General features: G+C 36.9%; 1 protein-coding gene across 2 annotated transcripts in view; it reads left to right on the plus strand.

Moving 5' to 3' along the window:
• Nucleotides 1-13,633, plus strand: part of PRKRA (protein activator of interferon induced protein kinase EIF2AK2) — a 20,944-nt gene extending 7,311 nt beyond the window's left edge. For both annotated transcript variants that reach the window (XM_050750590.1, XM_050750591.1), the window contains 5 exons: nt 551-629; nt 1,639-1,756; nt 3,312-3,406; nt 8,701-8,875; nt 12,794-13,633. In XM_050750590.1, coding sequence (XP_050606547.1) covers nt 551-629; nt 1,639-1,756; nt 3,312-3,406; nt 8,701-8,875; nt 12,794-12,951 — 625 coding nt within the window. In that variant the 3' untranslated portion in view covers nt 12,952-13,633. The remainder of the gene's footprint in view (nt 1-550; nt 630-1,638; nt 1,757-3,311; nt 3,407-8,700; nt 8,876-12,793) is intronic.
• Nucleotides 13,634-14,008: the final 375 nt, after the last annotated feature.

A 14,008-nucleotide genomic window follows, 5' to 3' on the forward strand; every position in this document is an offset into this window, starting at 1 on the left:
TATAAATAATCTGTATTGTTCACATTGCCAGATTCAATTTTCTGGATCATTGTTACTCTTCTATTTTTTGCATAGTTGTAACAGAGTATTCTTTAAATATTTTTTTATGACATGCCTATTACGTGCAAAACGCCACAAAGCTTATGTAGGTAAGTGATACGTAGGCCCTACCTCAAGGAGCTTATAGTCTGAATAGGGGAGAGGTATGTATGGTGAAGGATGGACAAATTATATGTATTTGTAAGAGTATATAATTTATGGTAAAACAATTTCCTCAAGAAAGGATTAAACCGTGTGTTATAATGTTTCAAAGAAGGGAGAGATTATAAACCACTGGGGTAAAAGGATAGGCTTCTTGGAGAAAGTGTCATTTGAGATATATCTTGGATGACAGATCAGATTCCCATAGAAGAGGCCTGAGAAAAGGGCATTCCATGTAGAAGGAATGACAAGAGCAAAGACATAGAGAGTTAATTAGAAAATGCTTGTCATTTATTTCATAATTTGGGGGAAATTATTTTGTTTTATAACACTTTTAAAAAATATTTAGCTTTGCAGTTCCTGATCCCTTAATGCCTGACCCTTCCAAGCAACCAAAGAACCAGCTTAATCCTATTGGTTCATTACAGGTAAGTTGTACAGTTCTTTGCCTACTGATGAAATATATAATAAGTTTGTAATATCAGAGGGGCTAACACAAGGAATTAATATTTTAAAGACAAGATAGTGATATATTTTGTTTTCCAACTTACGATCATTAGATTTATAGAGCTAACTTGAAATTATTCCATATACAGTATTTGCCTTTGGCTTATACAATTCTCATTTAAGATCAATAGGCCCTCAGTGCACATGGGTAGAGTGTTTTATACTTTAAGAATAGTTCTTGCTACTCTTGTGACAAATCTCTTTCTACTTCTGTTGAGACAGAAGACTTTATAAAGAGCCTAAATCAAATCAGTGAACCTAACTCAAGAAAAGGAGTCTGCTTATTTGCTTATTCTATCGAAAAAAAAAAAATTTATATCTACACACACTCACATATGCACACATATTCAGCTTTGAATTTCTATATGCAGAATATCCTTGCAGACTATTCATGTGCTCTGTTAGGCCATTCCCCTCCCCATTATTCAGCCAGTCCTTTGGTCTCTTTTTCCAGCACTATGAGCTTTTCTATAGTTTTCTTCACCTTCTGTCCCCCACCTCATCCAAGTCTGTTGTTTGCTGTCCCTACTCATGTGTTCTTGGCCAGCTGTGGGTTTGGAAGTCTATAGCTAGGAGGGGAGGGACTTTAGGAACTGATGGCAGTGAAACCTGTAGATGGTCTCCTCTGGTGTTCCCAAAGAGGGCGGTAGTAGCCTGTTTTTCTAGTTGAAGTCTCATACCAGCTCACTATGGTTTAATTCAAGAACACCATTCATAGCAGAAAACTGATTCAGTTTTGGTATTGGGATATAAAGATACAAAATGCAGGAATGTCTCTGAGAAATAGAGGGTCTTCCCTCTTTTTTCCGTTGCAGAAAATCACTATTCTTTTCAAACATATACATAGAAATGGGATCAAAATTAAGAAAATACTTATGTGATTGAGCCATTGCATAAAATTACTATTAAAGCCTCATCTTGATTTTATAGGAATTGGCTATTCATCATGGCTGGAGACTTCCTGAATATACCCTTTCCCAGGAGGGAGGACCTGCTCATAAGAGAGAATATACCACAATTTGCAGGCTAGAGTCATTTATGGAAACTGGTACTTATTTCTTATAATTAAAGGCATTTGAAATATTTTCAGATGATGAATGACTATAGAAATTTCTGTCATAATGTTTTCCAGTATTTCTATGCAGAAAAGTTGATACACTCCTCTTTTATAGTCTCTGACTTTCTGAGGCTGAACTTAAGTATAAATATTTGGCTTAAGATACTTAGTCTTAATTTGATATTTTTAAAAATCAGAGATTATTAATAGAAACTATTGGCTCTGTACTTTAAACAGTCTTCATTGATAAATTAGTGACTTAAAAAAAACTCATTTTGGAGACAAAGCTATAGCAAATCTCTTGGATTTTATTTAATAGCTATTCTATCTAGAAAATAGGACTAGAGGAAGATTACCCTTGAAAACGATATGATTAATAAGAGACTAGATGGCAAATAATTGCAGTGAGATAAAAATGAAAATTATCTTTCTTAATTGTAGCAACTCCTATGTTATAAAGGATATAAGCTGTAAGAAACACTGTCACTTTAGAAAGTACTAGTGAGAATTCCTGTTAACTTCTCTGGCATGTTTTTGTCATTTTTTAAAGTGGCTTAAAATGGGATTTTACCTTAACTAGATAATAGTTTCAAGTAATAAGAAACTGTGTGCCTTTGGGAGGTAGTGTGGGCTCTTACAGAAAGCACCAGGTCAAAAGCAAGAACCTCAACTTCCATTTTTGATGCAGTCCTTGATTTGCAAAGTTAAGCAAATTACTTAATCTCTCTGGACCTCAGTTTTTTAATCTATAAAACAAAAACATGGAGATAGATATTTGTGGTATCTTTCAACTCCAGCATCCCCTGTGCCTTTCTTATTCCTGTTTAAAGGAATTCCATATAATTGTCAGTTTAGAGAAGATCACAAGCAGGAAATAGACATTGAGAGAGAGGAGTTATAATTCAGATGTATTTTAATAAATATGAATAATTGGTCAGAATTAAACCAAATGTGGTTCAGTAATGCTAGACATAGGAAAATACAATTATTATAGAAAAACAGAAAGCATAACTATTAAAAACTTAAAACAAATGCCTTCAAAAGTGTAAGAATTAGTAACTATACAGGCCAGGCACAGTGGCTCACCTATAATCCCAGCCCTTTGGGAGGCTGAGGTGGGCCGATCGTCTGAGGTCAGGAGTTCGAGACCAGCCTGGCCAACATGGCAGAACCCTGTCTGTGCTAAATATAAAAAATTAGCCAGGTGTGGTGGCAGGCACCTGTAATCCCAGCTACTTGGAGGGGCTGAAGCAGGAGAATTGCTTGAACCCAGGAGGCGGAGGTTGCAGTGAGCCAAGATTGCACCACTGCACTTCAGCCTGGGTGACAGAGCAAGACTCCATCTCAAAAAAAAAAAAAAAGAATTAATAGCTATACAAAAGAAATAACACAACAAACAAAGATACCAGGTCAGTAAGAACATAGTCTAGCATATAATAAAAACCATGAGGTTCTCTGATTAAATACAATACTTTATACAGTTTGATCATCCTCTGTGGACACTTAATTTCTTTTCTAAATCTACCATTTCTTTTTCTTTGTTCAGGAAAGGGGGCATCAAAAAAGCAAGCCAAAAGGAATGCTGCTGAGAAATTTCTTGCCAAATTTAGTAATATTTCTCCAGAGAACCACATTTCTTTAGTGAGTAATGTTGACAGCTATGATGTTAATGTCATTAAGCATTTCTTGCTGTAGGAAACTTTCCTTGATTTCTTATTGTATGGCTACTTCAGAGTTGTGATTTTTAGAAATCTCTTCATTATTCAGTTATACACTACCCCATTTTTAGCTGCTTCCTGTTTGTGAGTCAGGATCACAAAGGCAATTAGGTAAGAGAGCTTGGGAGACACAGTCAAATTCAGAATAATAGGATGGGATGTAAAGATAATAGGCCAGTAGTACCATTTTTGCCTTCAAAGTGACAGCGCATTTCCATCCCTTTGTTCATTCATTCACTCAGCAAACATTTAGTGAGCTCATACTATGTGCTAATTGTTGCGTTGGGTACTGGGTTGCAGTGGATAAGCAGTCCCTGCCTCTAAGGAGTTTATAGACTACTGAAAGAGAGGAAGGAACTCTATAGACGAGTCCTTACAGAGTGTGATGTGGGAATACAGAAGAAAGCATCCAACCAAAACAGGTTTGGAGACAGATTCCAGGAAGAAATAATGTCTAAGCCAAGACCTGTAGGTCTAGAATGCGGGAAAGGAATTCCAGAAAGAAGAAAAAGCGTGTGCAAAGGCCAGGAGTGAAACATCGTATGCAGTCTAGGAGCCCTAAGTGATTTGTTGTGTGTAGAGCATAGTGTTGGAGGAAGGGAGTCTCAATGAAGCCAGCAAAGTAAGGAGGGATTAAATCTTAAAGGGACCCCTATATAAAGAAAGTGAACTTTATCCCAAGGGTAGTACAAAGTCATTAAAGAATTTTAATCTGGGAAGGACAGGATCTAGTCTAAACATTAGAAGGAAATCACTTGACTGCATTATGGTGAGTGAGTGAAATTAGGATCAAAGAGACCTGCAAGAGTGCTGTTATAGAAGACACATGAGACATGACAGCTTGAACTAAGGTAGTGGCTGGGAAATGGAGAGAGATGGGTAGATTTTAAAGTTATTTAGAAAACGGAGGTAAAGTGGCATGGTAATTGATTGGATGTAGGAAGCAAGGGAAAGGGAGGAAATTACTATTTTAAGCTTGGCAATAGCAAGAGGGGAGCAGATAATGAACTAAATGTATTGAATTTGAAGTGCTTGTAGAATAGCTTATGGAATAGCTAAGTGAATGTATCGAGTAGCTGAACAAATAAATACAGAGCTTAAGAGATTGAGACCTACACACGATATATAACTTCAGATTCTGATATTCATAGATAGGTGTTGTCATGTAATACATTATCTGAGAGTAGTGTATTAGGTGGGAAATAAAAAAGTACAACTATAGCAACTTCTTCACTGAGCTTATGATAAAATAAGGCCTCATTCTTTAGAAAAAAAATCAAAGACTATATACAAATGAGTAATATAATTTGATTCTACTTTTTTAATAGAAAAATTAACACCGCATTTACTGCTTTTGGAATTTGGATCAACAATATCACCAAAATTACAAAGCACAGATAGGTTTACAGGTGAAATTGGTCAAATCTTCAAAGAAGAGATCATTTCCAATGCTATTTAAACTCTTTTCAGGCAATGTATAGATAACATAAAGGAAACTTTTAAATTTATTCTCCAAAACCAACATGATACAAACACCAAAACCTGACAATAGTAAGTTCAACAGAAAAAAAAATTATAGATCAATATGCCTTATGGTAAAATGGTAAAACCTTTGTAAAATGTTCAGTTCAACATTAAAATAATAATAAAACATTGACAAGTAGGGTTTATTCAACTAATGCAAGACTATTTCAAGGTTAGTAAGTTGGTTACTTTAACCACATTAATGTGTTAAAGAGTAATATATAATCCTCTTAATGGATGACAAAAATTTTTGATAAAACTCAGCAATCATTACTGATAAAAACTTTGAAAAAAACGAAAATCATGGTTAAATATTTACACATTGTACTCATTCCCATTAATATCAGAAATAAGGATGCCCACCAACACCACTTTTATTTAACTTTGTTCTAGAAGTACCTACCAATTAAAAACAAATTAGACAAGAGAAAACAGGAAGAAGTTGGAAATAAGAGGAGATAAAATGGTTACTAACTGCAAATGATACGATTGTATCCCTTTAAAACCCTAAAGAAAAACTACTAGAAATAATAAGAGAATTCATCAAGGTAACTGATTATGAAATTAATATACAAAATCAATAGCTTTTCCATATTACTCAGAGTTATGTAGGTAACAACTAGAATAATTAAAAATAAAAAGCTAAAAATTATTGTATCTGGGAAGGGGACTGAAGGTGGAGAAGGGGCAAGGCAGAGGTTGTTGCTTTTATACTTCTGTACTATTTGATTTTTTGCTGTATGTGTATATCCACTTTGACAAAACTTACGAAGCTTGGTAACATTGGACATTTTATAGAAAAATAGAAAATCTATCCTATTCTGAAAAAATATACTAGAAAAAAGTCAATAGTTTTCTTTACAAATAATAACTAGAATATAGAAGATCTCAATTTAAATTGTAGAAACAGGGATAGGATATCTGAAAATAAACTTAAAAAGAAATGTGCAGGACCATGTGAGGAAAACTCTACTAAAGAATAGAGCAGAAAATATTGTAAATATATTTAACTGTAATGTGGTCTCACTCAAAACCTACCAGCGTTCATTTTGGACCTTCATATACCTTTATTGAAGTTTATCTGGAAAAAAACCCTCAAGAATAACCAAGAAAACTGAAAAGGAAGGGTTGGGAGAGCAAGAGTGTGCTGCTTTACCAGAGAACAAAACATACTGTAAAACTGTACTTGTCAGACAAGGTACTGGGCCAGGAATAGTCAGAGGAACAAACAGAGAATCCAGGTGTAGATGCTAATCCACATAGGACCATAGTATATGGCAACAGTGAGATTTCAGATCAGTGGGTGAGAGGATGGATTATTCAATAATGATGTAGAAACGGTTTACATCCACTTTTAGGTGGGGGCTGTATATATATTTGTTTATGAGTATGACATCTACTTAGGATGCTTCCTTATTCCTTACACCAAAATAAATTTCAGATGGATCAAAGATTGAACATAAAAATTTAAAACAGTATAAGTATTAGGAAACATGGAAGAGTTTTTCTTTTTAAAAATCTTAGCATGGGGAAAGCATTTTAACTTAAAACCTAGATGGTTAAAAGATTAATAAATTTGGCAACATAAAACCTACTGCACAGCAAAAAATCTGTAAATCAAGAGAATAAAAACAAAGTGGGAAGAAATTATTTTCAACATATAACTATAAAGGAACTGTTTTCAGTACCAACTTTAAAGCTCTTTTATACGCATCTGCACACAGCAGCACATGTCTGTAGTCCCAGCTACTGGGGAGGCTAAGGTGGGAGGATTGCTAGAGCCCAAGAGTTTGAGAGTTAAGCCACATAGCAAGACCCTAACTCTTAAAAACTAGAAAATTTAAAAAGCTCTTATGCATCAGTTAAAAAGACAACCCAGCCGGGCGCGGTGGCTCACGCCTGTAATCCCAGCACTTTGGGAAGCTAAGGCGGGTGGATCACAAGGTCAGGAGATCGAGACCATCCTGGCTAATATGGTGAAACCCCGTCTCTACTAAAAATACAAAAAATTAGCCGGGCGTGGTGGTGGGTGCCTGTAGTCCCAGCTACTCCAGAGGCTGAGGCAGGAGAATGGCATGAATCCGGGAGGCGGAGTTTGCAGTGAGCCGAATCGCACCACTGCACTGCAGCCTGGGCAACAGAGCGAGACTCCGTCTCACCAAAAAAAAAAAAAAAAAAGACAACCCAGTAGAAGAAATGCAAACGATTAAGGAAAAAAAGAAAAGAAAAAATATTCAACTTTATTCATGCAAGATAAAATATTTTCACCTTTTAGATTGGCAAAAACTACAAAATTTGATAATAGCTGGTATTAGTGAGGGTATGAGAAAACAAGCCCCCTCCAAGACAGTTGGTAGGAGTATAAATTGGTTCAGAAATCAGTTTGGAAGTGTTTATCAAAATTAAAAGTTTACATGTTCTTTGACTTAGCAGTTCTACTTCTAGAAATAATTCTACAGAGAAACTCATTCAAGTGCAAAAGAGTGTTTATTGCTAGTAAAAGCAAGAAGCCAGAAACAACCTAAAGCTCACAGTTGGAGATTCATAAGGTAAATACAGTGCATATATGTGCACTGATAAAAGAAAAATGAACAAGATGTAGAGGAGTAAGTTATCACTTGCTTTAAAAGATTGTGTGTGCTTGCATATGCATAGAACATTTATGGGAAGATACTGAAAAATGTTTAACAGTACGTCTAAGAAATAGAACAGAGGTCTTCAGGGAATGGGTGGTAAGGAAGAGAGACTGTACTCTTCATTATATATTTGTTCTTAGTGCATGTATGTATTTTTTTAACCATGTAAATAGTGTTTTTTAATTTTTTTTAAAACAGTATTTTAAAGTTGCTATAATGTAAATTTTTATTTGGTAAATCTAACAAATTACTTAATTCCATATCATGCCATCTCTAAAATCTTTTGGAAATTGCCTCCCGTCTGTCATGCTCATTAATAAAATAAGATTAAGAGTAGTAACCCTACTTACTTCAGAAAGTAGTTGTTTTTATTTATGGCATATGAAAGCAATTTGAGAACCATAAACTAATATGGAAATATGAGGCATTCTAAGGACAGAGATGAAAATGGAAGGATGTAGGGGAGAATAAAGGACAGAGGAAAAGCAGAAAGAAAAAGGAAAAAGTACTCAGTTGGGTTCTGGGAAAGAAGTCTAAGAACTTTTTGACATCCTGTCATTTATTTGACTGACTTGTTCCTCAAACCCAACTTGCACATTTCATGTTTTTTTATAGATTTTTTCCCTGTTTTATAGCTGTCAGTTATAGTGATTGGAATACCAAAGATATGAAAATTGTTTTATATTTTAATCTGCAAATTGCTCCATTAGGCAGATTTAATTATTTATGGATTTATGGATACGGTGCTCCCAAATATCTTGTACCTCTTAATGTGACCATCAGAAAACTCGACTGAGAAACATTTGTACTATACAAAATACAAAATACTTTCAGTATATTATTGCAAGTGCTTCTTAAAAACATATTTTGTAGTACTTGTTAAATGTGTACTTTTTAATGTCTTGTTTAAATTGGAAAATTAACCAAATGTTATCCATTTAAACATGCTTTATAACATATTAAATGTGAGTGCTTAATAAGTACTTTTAATTATACTGGTACTGGTGTTGGAACCCAGTCCTAGTCAAGAGTCTAAATCTTCATCTCTGTTTTTCAGACAAATGTAGTAGGACATTCTTTAGGATGTACTTGGCATTCCTTGAGGAATTCTCCTGGTGAAAAGATCAACTTACTGAAAAGAAGCCTCCTTAGTATTCCAAATACAGATTACATCCAGCTGCTTAGTGAAATTGCCAAGGAACAAGGTTTTAATATAACATATTTGGATATAGGTATGATTTTTTTTTCTTTGGCTTTCCCAAGACATGTTTATTTACAAATGTGTATGAGGAATGAAAATTTCTATTATAATTTATTTTATTGATCAGGGATTCTAAGTATATATAATTACTAGACCAGTAATATATATAATTGATATGTCCCATTCTTATACAAAAACAACAATAGCAAAGATAGAGTTTTACTATGTGCCAGGCATTGTTCTAAGATTACATGTATCTACTTACTGAATCCTCAGACTAACTCTATGAAGCAAATTCTGTTATCCTTATTTATAAGTGAAGAAACAAAGGCACAGAAAGGTTGAGAAACTTGCCCAAGATCACATAACTAGTCAGTGGTAGAGCAAGATTTGGGGAAGAGTTCCAGAAGATACCCTGGCTGTTAAACTAGCCCTGCTGGGCGGCTGGGCAAATGAAAAGGCACCTACATTTCTAGCACAAGTACCAAGTTTGTGGCGCCCAGACCCTTTCTCTCTACTTTGTCACTGTATGCTGATTCTGGGAGGTAAATGGAAACAAGTCAGTTTATAGTTTTATCCTTTCCCAGCCATCATCATCTGTATTTTCTCTAGCCCTTAATCATTTGGACAGACAAATACGGACAGATGGGAAAGCAAGTCAGTATGGATTTTCTTTTAATTCAATTTATAAAGCTAATTAGTTGTGTGTGTTTGGTGTCTTGATTTTGTTTTTTTTTTTTTTTTTTTTTTTGAGACAGTCTTGTTTCTGTTGCCCAGGCTGGAGTACAGTGGCACAATCTCAACTCACTGCAACCTCTGCCTCCCAGGTTCAAGCGATCCTCCTGCTTCAATCTCCCAAGAAGCTGGGATTACAGGCACCCACCACCACGCCTGGCTAATTTTTTTTTTTTCCCTGAGATGCAGTCTTGATCTGTTGCCCAGGCTGGAGTGCAGTGGCGTGATCTCAGCTCACTATAACCTCTGCCTCCCAGGTTCAAGCAATTCTCCTGCCTCAGCCTCCCAAGTAGCTGGGACTACAGGTGTGTGCCACCATGCCCAGCTAATTTTTGCATTTTTAGAAGAAACGGGGTTTCACCATGTTGGCCAGGCTGGTCTCAAACTCCTGACTTCATGATCCACCCACGTTGGCCTCCCAAAGTTTTTTTTAGTAGAGATGGGAGTTTCACCATGTTGGCCAAGCTGGTCTCAAACTCCTGACTTCATGTCCACCCACCTTGGCCTCCCAAAGTTTTTTTTAGTAGAGATGGGAGTTTCACCATGTTGGCCAAGCTGGTCTCAAACTCCTGACCTCAAGTGATCTACCCACCTCGGCCTCCCAAAGTGCTAGGATTACAGGTGAGCCACCGTGTGTGGCCAAAGTGACTTGATTTAACGTGTGAGAAATTTTATATCCCTATCCAACCACAGATGTGGGGACCTTGCTTGTCAGGGTCCCCTGACCCTGGGAAAGTAGGGCACTTAGGGGCTCAAAGAACTTCTGATATTCTCTGGTATTTTGGGATTGAAGGACGGGTCAAGTGCATTGTCTTAGTAAACCAATAATGATGCAGAACCTGAGAAGTCAGTGCAGACAGATGGTTAGAGAAGGTGGCTGATGAAAAATTAACCAGGTGTGGTGGCACATGCCTGTAGTCCAGGCTACTAGGGAGGCTGAGGTGGGGACAATGACTTGAGCCCCTGAGATTGAGGCAGCAGTGAGCCATGATCATGCAGCTGCTTTCCAGCCTGGGTGACAGAGTGAGACTTGTCTCAAAAGAAAAGAGGCCAGAGGCCGGGTGCGGTGGCTCATGCCTGTAATCCCGGCACTTTGGGAGGCGGAGGCCAAGGCAGGCGGATCACCTGAGGTCAGGAGTTTGAGACCAGTCTGACCAACATGGTGAAACCCCATCTCTACTAAAAATACAAAAATTAGCCAGGCATGGTGGCGTGCACCTATAATGCCAGCTACTCAGGAGGCCCAGGTGGTGGGAGAATCACTTGAACCTGGGAGGCGGAGGTTGCAGTGAACCAAGATTGCACCACTGCACTCCAGCCTGGGTGATAGAGCAAGACTCTATCTCAAAAAAAAAAAAAAAGAAAAGAAAAGAAAAGGTGGCTGATGAGAGACCATTCATCCAATAAATATTAGTGTCTACAGTTTGTTGAGGGTTTAGAATACAGAGATGAATGACCCATGTCATGAATAGAACTATGGAGGATACAGAATCTGGGGGAAAAAAGGAAACCTGAAATAAATTTTTAGATTATAAATTAATGATGCCTCTGAAACATTTCTTCCCAGTTTTAAGAACTAAATAGTTCTTGTAGATATGGAAAGCAGTCTAAAAACCACAGTCTGTTAATTTGGCTAGTTTCTATGCAGCTACCTTCAAAAGAACCTAGATATTCTCCAAAGGAGATATACAAATGGGCTGGGCACAGTGGCTCACACCTGTAATCCCACCCCTTTGGGAGACTGAGGCATGACAATCGCTGGAACCCAGGAGTTTGAGACCAGCCTGGGCAATATAGTGAGAGCCTGTCTCAAAATTTTAAAATTAAAAAAGAAAAATGACCAAATGACCAAAAAATACATGAAAAGATGCTCAATATCATTAGTTAATAGAGAATGCAATCAAAACCATGATAAGGTACCACTTCAAATCCACTAGAATGGCTATCATTAAGGAAATGGAAAATAGCAAGTGTTGGTGACAATGTAGAGAAATTGGAACCTTATAGGTTGCTGGTGGGAATATAAAACAGTTCAGCCTCTGTAGAATAAGCTTCTCGGTTCCTCAAGTGAATTGCCATATGACCCAGCAACTCCACTCCTAGGAGTATAAATCAAAAACTGGTATTTAAACAAATGCCTATACACACAGATCCCTGTATATTCATAGCAGCACTAGTCACAAAAGCCAAAAGGTAGGAACAGCCCAAAACATCCATCAATAAATAAGTGGATAAACAAATTGTGGACTGTCCTTCCAATGAAATATTATTCAACTGTAAAAGGAAATGAAGTTCTGATATATGCTACAACATGGATGAGCCTCAAGCAGGGGTTGGAGGGTCAGGAGAAAAGAACCTAGATACTAGAACTAGAAAGCCTCTTCACTCATTAAATAATCCCATTGTATCTGGATATTTTCCACTAAATAGAATATCAAAAATAACATTTTTATTATGCCCACTTTAAGTTATACCGCACATGTTTGTTTCTTCCTCTTTGCCCTCATTTCAGCCATCTTTAGTAAGAATGACTCATCAGTTGATGGGAAGAACATTTGTTTCCTGGGTCAGGTATTGTTTTTAAAACACCATGACCCATTTACAGTATAAATAAAGAACTAGACTCTGCACAGACTTAAAACCTAAGAACATGAACGGACAACTCCATGAATACACACAATTATTATGTATCAATTAAAAAAAAAATTTTAATAGAAGACACAAGGGAGGTTTTGCCTTGATCCAAGTTATTCCTGGTTCAGATGCCTCCTGAAAATGACTTCCTAGTGGAAAATACATCTCTCCAGTCCTTTAACAAATGGTTCTTTCCCTTTTGAGAAAGTTACTTAATGGTTCAGTAATTTCCAAATAGTGTTCAACTAACCATATTAGAATTGCCTTGGGAACTTTTTTTTTTAATGTAGGAATCAGCCACCCCCAACCATATATTTCTGATTGAGTGAGCTAGAGTGCAGCCTACATATCTGTATGTCTTTAAAGCTGTCAGATCATTATGAAGTGTAATGTGTTTGAAAACTGCTACAGCTGAGCAGTTGTGGTTTCTGTTTGTACAAGCAAAACAAAGATTGCGAGTGGTGTAGTATACTATGGATGCTTAAAAAGAAAGACAGTAATAAGAATTGTATTGTTTTTACAAATGATCCACTTTATACATATTGGACATTAATCGTCATCCTTGAATGTGTCATTACAGATGAACTGAGCGCCAATGGACAGTATCAATGTCTTGCTGAACTGTCCACCAGCCCCATCACGGTCTGTCATGGCTCCGGTATCTCCTGTGGCAATGCACAAAGTGATGCAGCTCACAATGCTTTGCAGTATTTAAAGATAATAGCAGAAAGAAAGTAAATTTGGAGCAACTTAACAAATCTTTCAGTAGCACATAAAAAGTTCCCCTTTGGCCCCTTCCCAAGTAAAACTTTTACCATAGTGTTTGAGTTTATGTCTTGTTTCTAAATCTCTTCATAGAGTCCATCAATACTCCAGATTTAATTATCTCCTCGTGGTTGTTATTAAGCTCTTTTTAATGGCTTCAACTTTGTATCGGTATATTGTATTTATAAACTTTGTACCACAAGACAGAGTGTAGCACCCATTTTACAGTGCCATGCACATCGGAGAAAGAAACTGCATGTTTGTTGTTGATGATGAAATAAAAATGCTAGCAACAGTCTTTCTTACTGGTGCTTAAGCTCTTTGCACAAAGCTTTATAAAGGGAATTCAAAGGAAGCCCTTTTGAATTAGAGTCTTGAGGGACAGCACTAACAGGCCTTTATTAAGTATGATTGTTAAATTTCAGGGAACATGATTGGTCTGCTCTGTATTTGAATTCATGTAACAAAGAACTGTTATGATGGGATTCTGCTCATTTTATTAAAAAGCTACTGACTTGACTGTCGTCCTGTTCTTGTTAGCCATTGTCGTGAATATTTTAATGTTGATAATTCTGTTATTTACATATCTCTAATTTACTTTGAAATTCAAAGGTGAAAATAAAAAATGATGGCCTAAGCAAAATTTACAAACATACATGTAATGGGTTACTTCCTTACTTTCTCTAAGCGTTTGCAACCTTGTATTTTTCTTTGACATAACCATACACAGGTGAATTACTAGTTTAAAAAGCATTTGACCACGCACGGTGGCTCAGGCCTATAATCCCAACTCTTTGGGAGGCCAAAGTGGGAGGATCCATTCAGGCCAAAAGTTCGAGACCAGCCTGGGCAACATAGTGAGTCCCCATCTCTACCACAAAAAGAGGAAAAAGAAAATCAATCGGGTGTGGTGGCACACTTTTAGTCCCAGCTACTCAGGAGGCTGAGGTGGGAGTATTGCTTGGGCCCAGAAGATCAAAGCTGCAGTGAGCCAGGATCACACCACTGCACTCCAGCCTGGGTGACCGAG

This window comes from Macaca thibetana, chromosome 12 (genome assembly GCF_024542745.1).
Source record: "Macaca thibetana thibetana isolate TM-01 chromosome 12, ASM2454274v1, whole genome shotgun sequence".
Lineage (NCBI taxonomy): Eukaryota > Metazoa > Chordata > Mammalia > Primates > Cercopithecidae > Macaca > Macaca thibetana.